The sequence below is a fragment of the Schistocerca gregaria genome, chromosome 1 (assembly GCF_023897955.1).
Source record: "Schistocerca gregaria isolate iqSchGreg1 chromosome 1, iqSchGreg1.2, whole genome shotgun sequence".
Lineage (NCBI taxonomy): Eukaryota > Metazoa > Arthropoda > Insecta > Orthoptera > Acrididae > Schistocerca > Schistocerca gregaria.
The window spans coordinates 1,109,808,145-1,109,829,254 of record NC_064920.1 but is presented as its reverse complement, the minus strand read 5'-3'; the positions used below and the strand labels follow the sequence as shown (position 1 = coordinate 1,109,829,254).

Here is a 21,110-nt window from a genome sequence, read left to right as displayed (position 1 = left end):
CAAACTTTATATCAATAAAAACTCAAATACTATCCTAGTGCCAATATCTGTGACATCACAGAACCACAGTTGAGCTTTCGAGCCAATTGTAAAAGAATGTCATGCCATGTAGAATGTAAAGAATGATAATATCTATAACTGTTTAATGTTCTGTCGACTATCATCTGTCCGTACACTGATTCCAAATTCCATCTTACATGGAATCGAACAGAAGTTTTCAGATTTTCGTGCACATGTTCTGCTTCAATCATTAAAAAAATAAAACGAAATGCAAATGACAAAATTTAAATTCTTTTATTCAGTTACACAGCTGGCCCATTTGGCCACAACTTGAATATCCTGAAGCATGCATTTTATTCTCTGAAATTAAAACTGAATACGTCATAGCATTCATAAGTCACGTATACAAAGATTATTTAATCATTTGTCAGCCACTGTGAAGCCACTAATTTGTTGTTTCAAAATGTGGCGTTTTGTGTTTACGATCGTCGTTTTTGAAAATCTGTAAACGTAATATCGAAATGCATCTTAGAGCTGCGATACACATGAGAGTTTGGTACTGTCAGATAGTACTCGCAGAACTCTTTACACTAGGGACGAATTTTCGCTGATACTTACTGCCTGTTAATTCCCTGCAAGTACTTTCTGTCAGTGTCTGAGCGTCTTTCGAGAGCAGATGTTGGAAGCGTTTGCAGACACTGCAGGATTAGAGTGTAAGTGAGAGGTGAGGTCACTCTCTGAGGGATTATTCTACCGTAGTTCTGTGCACGAAGGCAGAGATTGCAACGAAATAGTGTGGGGCTGCAGCTGCACTATTAATGTCTCTATTGGTAAAGGAAAAACGTAAACGATCGCTTTCTTTGTTGGATAAGAGAGTGGATTAGGCGGCGGAATGATTTTGGAACATATAAGAATCTCACTGTTGAGCTTGTGGCGGTAAATTGACAGCAATATAGAAATTTTACGAGAGTGGCTGAAATGTAATGGAAGATATGCTTTTTGTAATTGGATCCAAAATGACCAATCTAGATACTATTATGCATAAATCCATTAGTATTAAAGACAGACTGCTGATTTCCAGCACCAGCTGCATTTATTGCCTTTAACATTACACAGCTTCAAATTAATAGCCATAAACTTTCAAAACCAAATATGTTGGATATCTGATAAAGGCAATTTCCAGACATGCATTTGAACATTTTTATTTGTGTTGACTTAAGGAACCATTCATAATTCTTGAAGGTCCGTTCTGCAACAGCCAATATAACAATATAATCGATAAATACACCATATAAAATTGTAGATACAGCTGAAATTATAGGTACAGCTGTATTACTCGAAGTTAAATGGCAATTTTCTGAGTTCCGAAATATTACTTCACACTTAACTGCACTTGTTTTTCTGTGTTAATCTATGTTATAAAATAACTCTGCCTGATTTGGTTCAAATGGCTCTGAGCACTATGGGACTTAACTTCTGAGGGCATCAATCCTCTAGAACTTAGAACTACTTAATCCTAACTAACCTAAACACATCACACACATCCATGCCCGAGGCATGATTCCAGACTGTAGCGCCTAGAAAAGCTCACCCACCCTGGCTGGATCTGCCTGATTTCTTGAATTGTGGATATTAAGTAAATTTCTTTTGTAGTGGTGTTAAAAACTGTAGCCATTTCAGTCAACAAACTTTGCATCTTATTTCAGATCCTGAAGTCTAGTAACTGTACATTCCACAGCACTGGACTCTATTCGTCCAAAACTAACTAAATGCGCAACTTTGTACTAAGTTCAGTTCCTGGCAGCTTTCTTCGTTAGCTTTTTTCCGACACACCGATAAGATTCACTCACTGAGCTTATCCATCGCGACAGTAGTCGCAACTGTTCCAATAACGCTGGTATGCGTTTATAGAGAGCTCTGTTGCGAGGTTGTTATGGTACAGCGGATAGCATGCTAATTTTTCCTTCATATTTCCGTATTAACGTAGGATAGAGTCTCTTCTGTGACATCTTTTTTTTCTTTTTAATTGTTAATTCTACATAATGCGTCTACAATGCTTTTGTACATTATATTCTGTGTAGACTTGTTTGAGTTTAGAACTTCGAAATAGGCTAACTGCTCGTGCTGTTCGTTTAGTAGGTAAAACTGGCGATTTCTTCGCTCAGAAACACGCCATAGCGATTTATTGCAGCGCAAAACACGCAGTTTCGTGAGTGCTTTTATTTAATGTATACACGACTACCGCAAAATACAATTACCAAGATGTTGCAGTGTGCAAACTGTGAAATATGGCACAAATCTTGTAGATTAGTACTTGTTCCATAGATCATGAATACGACACTTCGTAATGATGTGGAACGTGTCAGGTTAATAAAAGGTGTCTATACAAGATATTACATTACACAAAATATTACATGAGACTTAATGTTTTTGGTGGGGGGAGGGGGGAATTACCCACTTACTATATCCAAAAATTCGTCTAATGAGTAGAAGGAGTTGCCATTCAGAAATTCTTTTAATTTCCTTTCAAATGCTATCTGGCTATCTGTCATTCTGGCGCTAATAGGTAAGTGAGCAAAGACTTTTGTGGCAGCATAATTTACCCCTTTCTGAGCCCAAGTTAGATTTAACTTTGAGTAGTGAAGATCATCCTTTCTCCTAGTATGTAGCCATGTACACTGCTATTACTTTTGAATTCGTTTGGATTGTTAATAACAAATTTCGTAAGTGAATATAAGTATTGTGAGGCTACAGTGAAGATCCCTAGCTCTTTAAATAAGTGTCTGCAGGATGACCTTGGATGAGCTCCAGCAATTATTCTGATTACACGCTTTTGTGCAATGAACACTCTTTTACTCAATGATGAGTTACCCCAGAATATGATGCCATACGAAAGCAGAGAATGAAAATAGGTGTGGTAAGCTAATTTTCTGATATGTATATCGCCAAAATTTTCAATGACCCTAATAGCATTGTCGGAATAGTTTCTCTTGTCTGAGAGCTACGGTGAATAAGCTGCCATCTACACGGGAGTTGTAAACTCGCAGAGAGCGACTAGCTGAGATATTTCCCTACTGTCAGACACTGCCGGCGAGCTGAAGCACAGCAATGTTTACGTGACACTTATTACTCGAAAAACAGGTGTATACTTAGCTTTACAATATGACAAACTTTCGTACTGAAATAAAATTAAGATACATTAATTAAAATTATTGGTGTATAGAGCACTAACATACACCCACTGTTACAAGTGGACCACTGTGTGGTATTCACTTCAGTGTAATACTCTCATACATGGAGGTTCGCGAATAAATTATCTTCATCAATACTCTCCCACTCCCTTCCAAAAAGCTACACAAGTTGTTTTTTTTTTCGTTGCCGGAATCTCTGACACACACACACACACTGCATCTTAGCACTCGACTCGAGGTAGATACTTGGAATCCCAGACAACTTTAAGGTCAGCGACACTCTTAGTGCTATTTGAGAGAGAGAGACTATGTACCAACATCATATTTCACCCTCCCTCTTCACACTCTCTTCGATATTAACAGTAAAAACTTGGCAATAAGCTCTATGGGCACACGTAATAGTCACCTACATTAAAGGCACAATACCTAAACTGGAGTCAGCCCCTGGTAGCTGAGTGGTCAGTGCAACAGAATGTCGATCCTAGGGTCCCAAGTTCAAGTCCCGGCTGGGTTGGAGATTTTCTCCACTCAGGTACTAGGTGTTGTGTTGTCCTAATCATTATCATTTCATCCCCATCAAGCGCAAGTCCCCAAAATGGGGTCAAATCGAAAGACTTGCACCCAGCGAACAGTCTACCTGAAGGGAGGCTGTAGTCACATGACATTTACATTTATTGTACCTAGATTGGAAAGCTGCCACTGTGCGTCAGGAAAGACAGTCTTCACCTATTTGGCAATTGAACAACTCATCGGACTCCCAGTCAACAAAGCCAGACTGCAGTTTCTGTGAAAAACGCATAGCGCAATGACAAATCTGCATCTGAATCATTTGCTGATTGATGTAAGCTACTGGACAGTGTTGATCAGAATTCTTTAATTATAAGAGATAAGCACAGAGAGCGAAAGGTTTTCTTCAACTTGTACAAAAACCAGACTGCATTTGCAATAGTTGAGGAAGGTGTGAGACAAGGTTGTAACCCATCCCCCACATTATTCGTCCACTACGTAGATGAAGCAGTAAAGGAAAGTGGAGAAATTTCGAAAAGGAATTGAAATTCTGGAAATAACTTTTTGTAAAATAAAATTAGAATCTAATATAAATTTAAGTGTTGTGAAGTATTTACTGAACATGTGGCCTTACAAGTAAATGAATAGAATCTTTTGGAATTTCCATGTTAAGAAAGGAACTGACCCTTTTATAAATAGTGCTTCAGAATAATAGGGATGACTGGATGGGCAGAACAATTAACTAATAAAGAGCTACTGAAACTAATGGTGGAGGCACAACTTGGCTAAGATAATGGCTATGTTGACAGAATAAATCCTAAGACATCGAGGAATGTAATAGAAGTATTAGTCTAATAGGTGTTTCATTTATTCATTGATCACTTTCACAAGGGTATTGGACATATCATAAAATATAACTAATTAATATAGCCATTTACATACACTTTTAATCTGACATGGATGGGACAGATAGTCAGCCCAGGTCTTATATGGGAGCTGTCCTGCCATTTTCTTGAAGTAGTTTAGGTAAAACTACAGAAACCTAAAACAGGATGGCTAACTGGAGATTGAAACCTCCAAATACATTGTCAATCTGTTAACATTAGAGAAATCTCATTCGATGTATCCCTAATGTGTAATACTGTTCTGTTTACACATTGTAGCAAAGAAGTAATTGCATAATGGAAAAACTAATGCTACACTGCTCATTCATTTTTCAACACCAATCACTGCATATGCAAATATAATTCATTAGTCCACAATATAAATTATTTCATAATACAAATTATTTCAAAGTACAAACAGTTAGTGTTAAACTGTTCATTCATATATCAATACCAAGACCCGATGTTCTTTCCATTTAGTGATAGTTTGCCTCAGAAACTGAGTCAACATCTCTCCACAAAAAGAGAGATTGTGAACTCTGGAAGGAGATAGCAATAGAACAGTTAATTTGATAATGGGGGAAAGTATGGGTAGAACAAGGCTTGAACAGAGTAAACCAGTTCAGATGTATATAGGTTACAATAGTTATCCTGAGACGAAGAGATTTGCAAAGGATAGTCTAACATACAGAACTGCATTAAACCAGACTAAGGACTGGACAGTACAACAGTAACAGCTGTAGATCACTGTCATTTCGTCATATCACACACATCAAGTAGTTTTCCTAGTTTTTGTGCATTAACATGTGGGAACCACTAACGGATTCAATCTGCAGCTAATCCTCCTAGTCTTCTATGTGAATTACAACTTAGGTGCTCATGGATCCATCAGCTGGGTACACAGTTATATATCAGGTACTGATGACTTATGAGTGCTTGTGGAATGGTTGAATTTGCGTTCTCATAGGTTATTAAGGAAATTAAAGAAGGTAGAAGACAATGCAGAATACCTTACCATTTTTGTCGCCATATCTATTTTCCTCAGTTCGCTAAGTTCTGTTATGTGTCAGGAACTCTGCAGGTCACGTCACCTTTCATTCACAAAAGCAGATGACACCACAGTGCTGTCTGTTGACGCAGATGCCTGTGCTGGCGGTGGAGGAAAGCTGACAGTGTCGATAGAGTACCTCTAATTGGTACCATTTCAACTAACCCTCATCAGCCACAACACCAAAGGCCTTCAAGGAGTGAGAGAATAATATGTTGGTTTTTTTTTATTCTCCTCTACTTTTTTCTGCCTTGCTAGTTTCCCTTAATAACTGCCACATTCAATTTTGTTTTCTTTGTTCTACATACTCTCTGTTGAGAGCCCAGTTTTTGTATTGCCAGTTTCCATTAGTGGTTGTCATACCCAAAATTCGTTTGCTCTTAGGACCTCTCTGTTGAGAGCCAAGTTTTGTGGGACTCAAGATATCCTTAGCACGAATCCTTGGCTCACATTCTTCTTTGCAAACTGAGACCTATGGGCTGTTCCTCCAGATGCCCCACACTGGTGTCATTTCTGTTGATTGTCTTCCTTATTATAGACCTTAAACAGATTAAAAAACAGATAGTATAAGGGGCAATAAAATGAAAACCGAATCACCTCCACAACAGGAATGACATATATGGATGCTGGTTTCAGTCATATGAGGAAGTGTAACAGTAGGCGCAGTTGTGGATCTGTCAGTGGCCGACCACGTTCTACTAAACAGGAATTGATCATCTTGTCTCCCAGTAGGACAAATGTCTTAATATGTGTGGTGCTTTCTTTTGAATCGAACCATTCCATGGTCCCATTGTGACAAATGTTCAGTCTTCATTTGACTGCCCCTCACGGAATTCCGGAAGGAGTTAGAGTAACCTGTACACCACCTAGTGTAATAATGGAGCTGAAGGGAAACCCAGGAAGAGCACTGGAAGAAAGCTGCCCCTTTCCCTACCTCCACTTCCCCAAAAGAAGAAAAAAATCTACATAAACCAACTCTGAATTTTAAGACAAACTTGGAGTTTTGATATGGGAGTATACAAAATTATAAATTGTAATATTTTCTTGAGTTATCAGTGTGATTTGTTGATTCGTTGTGTCATACCATATTACACTATATAGAGATAAAATTAATGATGATGGTGATTATTATTTATGGGTTATATAGATATAAAGTTATTAATTATCGTGGCATAATGATTTAGATCTGCAAACAAAGTACAATTGTGTAATGAAGTGCTTTCCTAAAGTAGTAACTTACATAAAAGCCATCTCGTAACAATTAGGTAAGAATTTTATGTAACACCACTGTACTGCATTGCCTATATGTGTATATAAACTTTATATGAAATGAACTTCCTTTTTGTAAAACTGAGCAAGATGGCAGAGTGTTTAGCATATTGGACTCACATTCAGGAGGATGATGATTGAAATCCATGTCTGACAATCCTGATTTAGGTTTTCTGTGATTTCGCACAATCACTCTAGGCAAATGCTGGGATGGTTCCTTTGAAAGACCATAGCTTACTTCCTTCACCATCCTTGAAACAATGTCAGCATATATTCTGTCTCTAATGACCTTGATGTTGATGGGATGTTAAACCCTAATCTTGATTCCTTCTGTTTTTCATTTTGTAAAAACTTGTTTTGCTGTGGCAATGCTTCTCTAATTGCATAAATAAATTTGCAAGAGGCTGACATGTGCTCTGACTTAACTAGTCGGTTTAATACCTTTCTCCATCTCGATTTTAATCAGAATGTTGTGATACACAGGGGAAGGCGGGACAAGACGGTGAGGTGGGGTAAGACGGGGAAGGGCTATAAGCTGCAGTTAGAGTGCTGCCATCTGTGGATAGCTACATCAGCATCATCAATACACAGGTCCCCGTGTGTTCTCATTGCTGAACCTTAGTTTTGCGGCACTTTCTGTGAGCTTTGCAAGGTACGTACAATTGTTATATTGATTTGCAATGTTTTACACCTTTCGAGGTCCTAAAACATGTGTTTCGTGAACATTTGTCCAGTCTGTATATATAGCACTGAATAGTACATCTTATTAACAGTAAACTGCTGTGCCAGTGGTCAATTATCACTAAATAATGTTTATGTAGGTGTAACATAACCTGACAGCATGGTAGGGGGCTAGACGGGATGGGGCAAGACGGGGAGCTTCCCTGTCCTGCCCCTACTTTTTGTCCAACCATTATGTTCTTATCGTCTCATGTGTTTACCTTGCTGTGGGTTTTGAACACGTACATTGTATCTTGAATACAATTGTAAATAGAATGTTATTGGTTATTCCAACGTTTCCTAATTAATTACAAAGTATGCCTTAGGCTATATGGTGAATAAAAATACACAAAACGTGTAAAGTCAGTATTCTTGCTATGTTTTAACGACTGAGTATTGGAAATATGGTATTTACTATATAATATAGATTACCAGGAATGATCTGACTCAATAGTACGTTCCACGTGTTTTATTTCAGATGGTCACAAGTATCGGCGACAAACGTTTAGGCAAGAGTGGTCATTGGAGTCACTGGAAGGTGCTGTAAATGCTGTTATAGAAAGTCATATAGCTTCTTTCAGGGCTGCTCGACATTTCAACGTGCCACAGACAACGATTGAACGGCATATGGCAAAGAAATGTGTTAATCCTGGCTATACAGTTGTGAAAAGGTTAGGACCAATCACTAGTGTGTTTACCCCAGAACAAGAGGCAGAACTTAAAGACTACTTAACGCAGATGGAAGGACATTATTTTGACCTAACACTTAAAGAACTTTGTAAACTTGCTTTTCAGTTAGCTGAACGAAACAACATCAAACATCTATTTAATACTGCAGCCAAATCTGCCAGAAGAGATTGGTTAAATGGGTTTCTTGCACGAAATCCTGCGTCAACAATATGAAAACCAGAGGCCACATCCATCGCATGAGCAATGGGGTTTAATCGAGTTGCTATAGATCGGCTTTTCGATCTGTTAGAAAGTGTACTAAGTGAAAGTAAGAGGCCTAAATAAAACGTAATATCTGATTCTACAATTCGCAGAACCACGTTTCGAAACATCGTCACATGATTTCGTTATTCCAGTCCTTATTTAAGCTTTAGAGATGAATTCATGCTAGTTCCCCATCTTACCCCGCATATAGGGCAAGATGGGGAATTGGTAGTTTATGTTTCAAATAGAGATATGTCTAACTAAATTTAACATGTTTGCAGGTTCCATTGCATGCTATTGTAATTCAATGGTTAAGTAAACAAATGATAATCAAACCCACCTGAATTTGTTTTTTTATCCCTTTTGTAAGGATTTAAAGTTAGCTCCTCCATCTTGCCCCGCCTTCCCCTAATACCAAACTGTCACACAGAATAGGCCTTGTAAATGAGCCACAGATATGGGTCATGCATTAATTATTTAAATAATAGGGGTCAGACATTATGTAGCTATGAAAATGAAATGGAAATGAGAGTTTGGCGTCATTGACTGGGATGCCCCTTGCGGGGCAGATCTGGCCGCCTTGGTGCAGGTCTTATTACATTCGACGCCACATTGGGCGACCTGCGCGCCAGATGGGGATGAAATGATGATGAAGACAACACAACACCCAGTCCCTGAGCGGAGAAAATCGCCGACTAGGCGGGAATGTACCCGGGCCTGTAGGACAGCAATCCGTCACACAGACCACTCACCTATTGGGGCGGACTTATCTAGCTATCAAATACATATTATGAGTCCAGATTTACTTATCTAATAGTTTAACATCTCCCAAAAGCACACAAATAAAAAAATGTACAGGATATTCTCATATGACAGATGAATAAAACCATTAATGAACAGTGGAAAAACCACTTAGGTTATACTTTAAATGATTATTAGTAGACTTCATGCAAATGGGGAAGATAAGAATGAAAGTTAGTAGCTGTAAGGATCATGCTCACATTTTTATTCTCCAGTTGTGCAGAAGCAACTGCAAGTATCATGTTATCTGAAGAGGATGTTAATCAGACATGCAAGAAATCAACAGCATGCGCATGGCACTGGATGGACAAATTTGCAGAAGCGTATGGACACAACTCATTAAGATGATGTCCACCCATGAAATGAACAAGGTAGCTAACAGAATTATTGGTACAGAAGTGGATAAATCTCGAGTTTCCATAAAAAAATACCCTCAGGATTAGAATTCAGCATTCACCCTCTCTAAGTCTGTTACAAGAGTGCCAGCAGCGTCCAGCCCAGTTGGAATTTCAACCCAGAGTCAGAACATCTGTGGCTATTGTGATGTAACATGAGGTCCAAATGTGTACACCCTCTCAGATTATGATACCAGGGAGCACCTGCAGCTGTCCCGATTGAAGTCCAAACACAGTGTCACGAAAAACTGTACTCCTCTGTTCTCCTGAATGTTATTTGAAGAACAAGTGAGGTTATGAGCTACCATTCACGATACAAAAGGTAGGAGTATAATATCTGAATTGAGGACCTAATAACATTAAATATTATTAACGCCCAAAACAAACTTCTTGGCTAGGTTCTTGGTCAGTTTAGTGTGGTAAAGTGCTAAGAAATAAACAATATTTCAAAACATAGACGTTTATTCGCCGGCAAAGAAATATACATAAAAACACATCAAGCAAATTTTGTAAGGAACTGTATACAGCCTTTTTTACTTCGTCCATTATGTTTGTTTTCTTATGTGGTTTATAACATCTTGAACAACTGTATTTTCCTCCTTCATTAAAGCTGACTTTATCACTTCAAATGTTATTTATTGAAAATTGATTCAACAACTTATCTTCTTGTTCATACAGAGAGTGAGGATTAGCTCTGTTCTGTTATTGTAAAACCTAAATAATTTTTCACTTTCAGACCTCCGACCTCGTTTGTGGAAGACTATTCAATATAATTTCAAAGTCATCATGCAACATTTTCAATTTGCTACGAAAACGAAGTGTAATAATGAAATGAAGATTAAAAAGATACATAAGCACAAAATCTACTACTATAACATGAGTGGGTGCGGTGCGAATAGGTTAACTTTCGATATTAGAAGACGATTCACTGTCTAAACTTTCTTTGTGAGAAACGTTAATGTGTCGGCTTGTGCGAATACCGTCATCTGAGGCGCATTGTGCAATGTTTTGACGTGATGTAATGTAACGTTACTGCCAGTGTTAACTGGTCTTTATTCTGCGCACAGCTGATATAGTTTTATAGAGACTAGCTTTTAAAAAAACTCGTATACAAGAAGATTAATTAAGAAGAATATACTATCTTGTTTTTGCAACAAAGTGTTTTGTCTATTATAAATGGATGACTGTATGATTTCTTTGGAGAGTAATTTGAAAACTCGTTATATTGATCTAATTTCGCAAGGCGCGTGCTCTGATATAGCAGTAATTCTGATGACTAAGTGATAAGAAAGAATATGGAGTTTCTGAAATACTAGGAACATAGTGTATGCCAGAATTGACAGCTTGACACTATATGTGTAGTATCTTCACGTACTGACTGAAGTGCTCGAGACAAGTTTGCAACATCTCTGGTCAGTGTGGAGCAATGTTACCGGAAGGTTAAGTTATGTTTTGAAGTGATGCTGGACAAGAGTTTCAAAACAACATATTTAGCTTCTGGTCACTTGTTATGGCAATGGTATATCTGTACTAATACCTATGATATTTCTAGATAGTGTCATCAGGTGTAACGTGTTACTGACTTCGATGAAGTTACAAGTGGCGTACACTTTGCTGTTTGTTGGCGTTTGTTTTCCTTGTCGAGTTCGTAATGTAAACAGATAATATGAGCTTGTTCTGAAACTTCGATATATGACTGAACTCTAAGAACAGCAGCTATCAGCGATGGTGGATTATGGTGGTACATGAAAGTACTCACTGATAGATGTGGAGATTAGAATGTGTCCGTTGTTTTCTTTGTTTGTATATTTATTGTATGTAAATAGTGCTACGTATCACACCGAAAATTGTTCAATATCGCTACAAAAAAAAAATTCAATTATTAGCATACCAGTTTTTTGGAACAGTGTTAACGAACAATGCTAGCACATTTGGCTATACAGAAAAGCTTACTATTATTGCAGTATTAGTTATTGTTAACATCGGTAATCACTGGCTGTCAGTATAAAAGCATACAGCCATTTCAGATGTATGACAAATACTCTTGTTTATTCTCAGTGTCATATATTCAAGTCTTACATATCATTCCATTTACATATCAACATGGCAAGTTTGCCATGACATATATGAACAATACTGTCTAGGTTCTTGATATCATATAATTATAAGCAGTGTCATGTATAAAACCATACTATATTGTCATATATGTTTAATAAACTAAATTTGTTAGGTCTTTCCTCTCTGGCTTGGAAAAGCGAGGTACTGTCAAGAGTTCGACCACCACAAGGACTTTCAACAGTAGTTTGTAGATCTTAGAAGTCTGGTGTTGCTGGGGATGTTTCCACACTGAACATTCCATTAGACCCCCAACTCCTCTAGCGCAAAAGTTGAGAACCCTCTCTTGTTTCCATCACATACTCCCAACTATCTCAAGGTGGTCTTCATATTATATGTCGCAGTAGAGGGAGCCCATTCGAGTTGGTGCAGATATTTTTATAGTTCCCATGATTAAATTTCAGAAATGTTGCCATTATATAGAACACACATGGGATGATTTGTTTTGTGTACTACCTTGCAAATAGGACATAGATGGACTGATAGTACTAAAGGAAACACTGATACTAATCATAATAATCTTGCCAAAGAAGCACCAGTTTATACAGTTCATTTTCATGGATTCTTTGCTACTGATCTATGATATTGTTATTGACATTTACTATGTCAAATTTTATACATTCACTTTGTGAAACGACTTAAATATTTGTATTATTCGCTCTTTTTCAGGGCTGACATAAAGTAACCATTATTTGCTCATTGGAATATCATGTTATACGTAGTCTCCTCATCAAATGCCTGGAGAATTTATTGCTGGTCATTTTGTACAAAGAAAAAGTTTGCAAAACTAGTCAGATCTGTGAGTATAGAACATTTCTTTTTTATGCATATGTTATCACATTATTATTATTATTATTATTATTATTATTATTATTATTATTATTGTGTTTCTCCCATTTCTGGCTTTGTTAAATAAGTGTATGTGAAAACATCTGCAGCTTGCACATGATTGATTCTTTTCCAGTCACTTTTAGTTGGGTTTAGTGGAACCTTCTGATAGTGTACATTGCCTTTAGTCCATGATGTAATGATGCAAAGATTTGACATCATGCTTGCACAAACCAAGCTAGAACAGACCAGTGACAACATTTATTTTGACTCTGTACTACATTTTGATATGTAGACTGATGAGGCATATCGATATAGCCTGAGATCCTGAGGACACTAGATTACAGTTTGGTTGGGTTGGGAAGACCAACTAATATGAATATGAAATTTTAGTTTTGGTAACATAAGGATCTGTGGTTTAGTTTGTGATCTCTGTTTGGTTGAATGGTGAAAGTTCATTTTGAGTTGAAACCACGGAATGTTGTTTTCATGAAAATAACTGTGATTCTTGCGTCCAAAGATGAGTTTGATGCAGCTGTCAACTTATACTAATGCAAGACTCTTCATCGCTGCACAACTACATACACTTTAACTTCTCTTCACTTTGTTAGCACCAAATTTGTAAAGCTTCTACTCTCTTTCTCTTTACATTGTTTATCATCTGTATATCACTTCCATATAGGCTACAGTCAAGACAAATACCCTGTAATGATGCGTAATTTACACTTATTGTTTTCCAGTCTGTCATATGCAGGTATGTTTGCCAGTTTGATGACAATGCTCCTTTCTCGTTTTCCTCACATTTTATTTTCTTACAGCATTTTGCATCTTTTTCCGCTTTTTTGCGTTTATGCTTCCATTTTAATAAATTTGTCCACATTCGTTTCCTTTAATGTGTGTCAGGGCGCTGATGACCTCGACTTTAAGCGCCAGTAAGCCCCAAAACACACACACACACACACACACACACACACACACACACACACACACACGACATTGTGAATCCAAGCAGATGTGTGGTATTGGAAAGTGTTAATATTTTTCTCTTCTTATGCCCAATAAAAAGAGGAATTCTTCCTTTATTGAGCTTTATTCTGTACTATATCATCAAGTCAGCAGATTCGATTCTAAACCAGTTGGTCTTATGCGTTCAACTACATAATCAGCAGTATGTTAGACAATTACTTGACACACAGCCATGTACTAAAAGTCAGGTATGTAGACTCACTCTGTTGAATACTTTCTTCCTTTACTCAACATTCCAGTAAGATGGCCGCATTCTGAATGTGGAAGGTGATTAATTGGTGGCTTGAAGGCCACAGTATGACAGTGAGTGCTATCAACATTTTTTTTTCTATTATTATTAAGAAAGTCTGATACAATTCACTTCTTTGACGTATTATGAGAGACTTCTTTGCTTTTTGTTGCAACATGTATATAAACAACTCTTAGCTGGACAAATTTTCTCATTCTTCTTTAGTGTCACCTGACATTGCTGAATTGAAGAGTTTGCCCACTGAAACTTTTTGATGTGGTTATTTAATGCCTAGTTCCAGCAAGTAGGATTTGAAAAAAATATTGTTCATGTCTTAATTCATCTGTGATTTCTTTCCCCACTTCCAGAGAGTGGTAGTTTTGTGAAAATTAAATAGTGACCATATTGTGTAGTGTATTGAATTGGTACTGTTTGCTGCTCCTGCTTACAACATGAATTCCGCGTTGTGATTTATTTTCTTGGCATAAAGTGGCAACTCTTTAAGACTACAGAGGATGCTAATTATTAAATGCTGCCAAGTGATGTTCTCTGTGTAGGTGAAATCCAGGATATGGTTGTTATTAGTTTATGACGATGTTGGGGTATTTTGTTTAAAATATGTCTAGTTCTTCTGTGTGCAACTGCCATCATTTGATTTGTAATGCGTTGATTTTGCATACAATAATTTGTACAATTTGTTTAGAGTTATTGTCATTATGTAGCACTTATCATGCCATTTCCCCTTTCTCTGGGACAGATTCAGAAAGGGAGATACATCATAAACATTTCAGTCAACACTTACTTAATGGATGAATTTATTTAGTGACAATAAAGTATTAAAAGTGAAAGCTCACTGTACAGCTAGCATAGGCATTGAGTTATTGATAGGCATACTAGCAAGAATGTTCTTCAGAGTTCATAGAAAAACATGCAGACACTGGCATGGCTACATAGTCACGAAGCTGCAGTTTGAACGGGGTGAGAGGTAGTGTCGGGTCGAGTGGGTGAGGAGAAGAAAGAGCAGGAAGCAGTGTTGGGGGAAGAGTGGTGGCCAGTTAAAAGGGAGAGTCAGCAACCACACAGGATAGGACTCTAGCACTGGTGAACTCACTCTGGTGCAACCAGGCAAGTTGTGTGCATCAGAAAAGTTGTGAGGGAGTGCATTGGAAGAAGAGGATGGGACACACAGAAGTGCTTGGGCATTTATAGTTGCTTTAAAATTACACTAATTAAGTATCCTGTTACACACTTTAAAGAAAAGAGAACAAATGGTGTTACTAATTAGACAAAATTTATTCGATTTCCCTTTCACCATGTAATCTGCTGAATTCGGCAGTTCCATCATCAATCAAGGCACGTGATAAGGGCAAAATCAAAAGAATTTCAGGGGCTCCAACAGCTTCTTTATTACATTTTGAGCTGAACTATGTTGAAGGCCATCCATGCGCAGTGTAGAGCAGATGATGATGTACGAAACATAGGTTGTAATGAAGAACTGATCTATGGCATAGTATTATTTTCCATGAGCAGATAGCAGCTTTCCCCAAAAATAAAACTTGTTTGCACTGACAACAGCCAGCTTACGATATAGGTGGGTAAAACCTATCCAGAAGATGAGCATATGTTATGAAATATTAGCTGTAAAGTTGTTCACACTGTTTCATCTCCTGAATATACAATGGAAAAAAACATGTCATCTAGTATTTGAAATTGACATTGTCATGGTTGGAAAATCAAAATTCTGTATTTACATTGGTGTACCAGACCTTTATGGCCACCTGCTTAATAGCGTGTTGGTCCATGTGGCATGTGTTTGACAAGTAGGTTTCCAGAGGTACGTGCTACCAGACGTCCTCAAACAGGTCATACAGTTTCATTATATTATGAGCTGGTGGTTCATGGACTCTGATGAACCTGGTGACAAAGACATCAACATGAGTTCAGTATCGCACTCCTCAAACCACTTATCACCATTCTGACCTTTTGATGTGGACCTTTATTCTTCTAGAAGGCACCATTGCCGTTGGAGAAGACATCAAGTATTATGAAAGGATGCAAGTGGCCCACAATAATGTTCAAATAGCTGACAGCTATGTAAAGAAGGTAAAATCTGTAGGTGAAGGCAGAGATTGGCATACAGTCAGCAAATAAATGAGGATGTAGGGTGCAAGTGCTATGCTGAAATGAAGGGGTTGGTATAGGAGAGGAATTTGTGATGCACCGCATCAAACCAGTCAGAAGACTGGTGACTTAGGAAGCTGACAGCATCCTCCAGAGCATAATACTGCCCCCACCAGCTTGCTTCTGTGGTACACCTGGATGGCAGCTTGTTATGGTACTACCATCAACCTGGTGTAACATACAATGTAATGGTTCTGGTCAGGCAACACATTTCCGTTGATCCACGGTCCAGTCTTGATGATCCCATGTCCACTGCAGTTGTAATTGACAATGTCATTGGGTCAACACAGGAATATGTTGGGGGTGTTTGCTGCTATGGCACATGAAATGGTGGGCATGGAAAGTGGGTGCAATTTATAATTAAGTGTAAACAACCCAAAGTACATACAGAGCAAGAAACCACTGAAGAACTCAGCATTCAGATTAGCAAGATCACTTAAAGACCTAATACAAGATAGCACTTTTAGATAACTTGCCCCACTGGGATGAATCAGGTTTACACTAAATGGGGGGGAGAGTAATGTACCAGAGTAACAACACACTATAAACGGGCCACTGAAACACGTCAATTCTTATTTGTTAAACAATGTCTTTCGCCAAGCAACAGTCCATTGCACCGTGGAGTGCCATTAAATAGCCAGGCTTTGGAACTGCTACAAGCAAGAAAAAGAATTTGTTTCTGTTCATGGGCATGTGTCGATTCGTGCCAATAAAGTTTTAGAGCGTACCTAGAAAACTAGGACTCGGTGAAAGAGCAGTTGTAAGGAAAAGGCTACTACTTCAAGACTTACAAGACAGTGAGGTAAATAGTGTGGAAGAAAGCCTCGGTGTGTTTTTAAGTACTCCGAGAAAGAAGACAAGAAGCCTTGTCGTATTACAGCTAGTGATTCTTTCTAATCCGATGCTATTTGTTGGCACATATACAGATACTATAAAAGGAAAGAATACTCTACAATAGCGAAGTTGCTAATTGAAAAGTATGAACTTCCATTTTAAAAAGTTAGACAGATGAAAACTGTCACTTGAAAAAGGTCATGTCACAGCTCATACCATTTCCTTACACAAAATTGTAGGACAGGGTATACACTCAGTCATATGGTTAGACGAAACCTGAGTCAGCGCTGGAGAATCAGTTGGGAAATGCTGGACAGATGATACTCTGAATAGCAGCAGTCATCAGCCAACAGGAGGAGGATCTCGATTAATTGTGGCCCATGCAGGATCTTCAAACAGCTTTGTGCCTGAAGGATCTTTAGTTTTTCAATCGGGGATGGGGGGGGAGGGGTGGGGGTGACTTATCATAAGGATATGGACCACCCATCAGTTTCTGCCACGGTTTAAAAATTTGTCGCTCCAGTTTGGTGTTCTGACGGTGTTTGTGATAAACAATGCACCATACCATCCTGCAATTTAAGACAAAACTCCCACCACTAGTGACCGTAAATAAATTATACTGCAGTGGTTGCAGTTGAGAGGCATCACTGCGGACATCGGCATGATAAAGCTCCTGTTATACTCGTTCGTAAAACACAATGAGCCTGTGAAGCCCAAATACATTGTAAATGAAATTGCAAGTGAACAGGGTTACTTGGTAATTAGGCTACCACCTTACACTGCCATTTTAATCCAACTGAATTGGTTTGGAGTGAAGTCAAGGCGTACTTTAGAAGTAACTTTTATGATAACAGAAGTGGAAAGACTGCTACATGAAGATCTTGCTACTGTAGATGCTACCTCACGGAGGGGAGAAAGTAGACTGTGTTGCTAAACTGATAAGAGAAGCACAGACTATAGATGGCATTATAAATGAAAATGAACAATTAATGATTTCTCTTAATGATGGTAACAAAGACAACGGTTTTGGTTTCCAATTCCGATGACAGTGAAGGAGAACTGGATGGAATTGCGCCATTGACATCTTAAACTGGTGAGGGTAAATGTATACAGAATTAATTCTTTCTCTCTGCAATCGGGTAGGCTATGCGTGTTTTGCTTTATGTCTCTCTGTGAGTGTGGATAGTGTATTATTTGGTATGCTTACGTTTACATTGTTATACGACTTTTTACATGCAGCTATTACAGTAACAATCTGGAATGACTTTTCATAGATATTGTCATTAACTTTGGGTGTTTCTATTTCCCGGTTTCATATACTATCAAACGCTTAACCTCCAGCGTCATTCTCTCCATTGTTAGAAAAGCGTACTTTGTTGACTTACATATAAACTTTGATTGTAGCTTACATTTACAAAATGTACTTTGGAGTTGTAAGCGTATGCCGTGCTAGCTATTGCAACCTTGCAATATAGCCAATGACACGCGTGCTGTCAAGTGACATGTTTCACCGGCCCGGGTATAATAGCTAACGTAGTAGAGCAGAGTTTAATAAATCAAACCTACTGAATTCATTCAGCCTTGCAGCGAAAGAGGCATGAAATAATGCATACAAATAATAGCAAACAAGCTCAACTGACACGTCTTTCATGGCACAAGCGTTGCACAGAAGATTTGCCGCTGGCCACACTAGCAGGATGCTGCTTCCAAAATTATGTTGCTGCTACAATTCAAATCGCCACACTGCCCTCTGTTGCCCCACTGGTGCACATCTCACTTCGGTGACTTGCTGCATCTGCGACTTGATAGATACGCATCCCTCTCAGTGACAGGGACTCGGGTACTGCACTAGTGCCATCTGTCAGGTGGGGTCAGAATTCAACTGTGCTGTGAATTGCTAATTCAAAAATGTGCACTGAATCACTTGTGCCTGCACCAGAATTGTACTCTTTTATCATATATCTGCCTCAGATTGCCACCTATTCTCCTTTACAGAATAGGCAAGCCTCTGACCTCCATGCCCTGTGACGGTGGGTGGGCATCCAACACCTTGTCGACTACTTGTGGTTTCACTGTCTTTCAGTCACTTTCAGTAGATACTTATGGCAGTAGCGTGCAAACAGCTTGTCAGCTTCACCATATTTAAGATAATCATTCACAGGTTCGAGGCCATAACAAGGTGACCTCCCTTCTGCGGGTCCAGGGGTAAGAATAGACCCAAGGTATTCCTGCCTGTCGTAAGAGACAACTAAAAGGCGTTTCACACATTTCGGCCTTTATGTGATGGTCCCCTATAGGGTTTGACCTCCATTCTTCAAAATTTTCCCGAAGAGTGAGCCAGTTGGGGAAGGGTATCATGTCCATTGTGCACTGAGATCTTTAGCCCACTTTCTCGATGTTGCATTTCAGTCCCGCTCAATGTCCACTTCTTGGGCAAGGACACCTTCCTGGGTGCGTTTTTCACCATGCACTATGCAGTGTTGCCTTCTGCATCGACGATGACCATGGACCTCTTTGCACCTGATATCCAGCACGGTAGCCAGTCCATTGTGGTTGGTCCACCATGTACCCTGTTGGTTGTAGCCCCTTGAGCACACAGGGATTGCTCTGCTGACGCCTGCACTGATAACTCCCCACATATGCCACGGAGTAGATGCCCATCCCCCTGGGGCATTGAGACTCCCGGCAATGGCCATTCTGCCAGGTGGCCTTTGCTGTGACTGAGTGTTGCCCGTGGGGAGGGCCCCTAGTTAGAGGAGGCGGCATCGGAGCAGATGACATGCGATGAAGTGTAGTCCATCATCTCTTGCTGGTGGTGAAACACCAGCAATCTATAAGTGCTCACGGGCTCAATTCAACGCACAGAAGTATGACCCCAAATTGTTAAGAGGACACATTTGGGGAGGCAGAGGGACTGTCCAAAATGAGATCTGGGTCAGTCTTGATCAAAACAGCATCCTCTGCCCAGTCACGGACGTTACTCGCTTGTGACAAACTGGGGAATGTTTCTGCAACCATCATGCCCCATAAGCACTTAAATATGGTCCAGGGTATCATATTTCACAGGGACCTTCTTTTGCCGTCTGACGATGAGCTGCACAACAATTTAGAGGGGCGAGGTGTACATTTCGTCCGGCATGTCCACCGGGGTCTGAGGGATAATCAGGTTACCACCTGTGCCTTCATCTTGGCCTTCGTGGGTGATACATTGCCTGAGAAGGTCAAGCTGATGGTCTAATGCTGTGATGTAAAGCCCTATATCCATCCCCCGATGCGGTGCTTTAAGTGCTGGAAGTTCGGCCATATGTCTTCCTGTTGTAGTTCCAGCATCACATGTCAAGATTGTGGATACCCATCACATTCCAATACTCCATGTGCCCTGCCTACCGTCTGTGTCAGCTACGGAGAGCACCATTCGCCTTGCGCGTCTGACTGCAGGATTCACCAGAAAGAAAGGAAAATAATGGAATACTAGACCTTGGACCGACTGACCTACACTGAGGCTAAGAGAAAATTTGACCGCGTGCATCCTTGTACGTATGACATCATCTTATGGCGCCGCTACAACAGTTCTGGCACCATCAGCTCCACCAACACCAGTCACCTCTCAGAGCCAAAAGACTACACCAGCCCCCTGGATGGTGGGGGGCACTCACCTCCCTGTTGCTCCCACACCACCTACATCAGGAGCAACAGCCCCCCCAACCATCGGGGACATCCGTCACCACTTGTAAGCTGGAAAAGTGTAAGTCTTCTTTAGCTTCTCTTGCTAGGAAGAGGTCCCTTGGGCCACTCCCTTCCCAGGTTTCTGCTAGTGGGAAAGATGACACCCACCAGTTGCTGAAGATCTCAAAAGCAGCTCGTCATAGGGCTTCACGCTCATCCTCAGTCCCGGAGACTGAGCCAGTGAAGTCCTCCCAGCCAGGGAAGCCCAAGGAGCAGTGAGAGAAATCCAAAAAGAAGACCTCTAAGAACAAGGAAATCGCGGTGGCATCCACACCACTGCTACCTACAAGCTCTGTGTCAGACGATGGGGTGGAGATTCTGGACCTAGAGCTCGCCAGACCCTCAGACGCAATGGATATAGACTGATCAGGCGAAACATCGGTGACAGCAGATGCCCCTGAGGTGTAAACTGCCTCATTGAAT

At 39.6% G+C, this 21,110-nt stretch overlaps 1 protein-coding gene across 2 annotated transcripts in view; it reads left to right on the top strand.

Annotated features, from left to right (window-relative positions):
• Window positions 1–21,110, top strand: part of LOC126283383 (protoheme IX farnesyltransferase, mitochondrial-like) — a 255,557-nt gene that overhangs the window by 178,108 nt on the left and 56,339 nt on the right. Inside the window, exons 1-2 of one of the 2 annotated variants that reach the window (XM_049982269.1) lie at window positions 11,122–11,267; window positions 12,533–12,662. In XM_049982269.1, the coding sequence (XP_049838226.1) occupies window positions 12,573–12,662 (90 nt within the window). In that variant the 5' untranslated portion in view covers window positions 11,122–11,267; window positions 12,533–12,572. Of the gene's footprint in view, window positions 1–11,121; window positions 11,268–12,532; window positions 12,663–21,110 lie in introns of those variants that run through there. The other variant, XM_049982268.1, reaches the window with a different exon arrangement.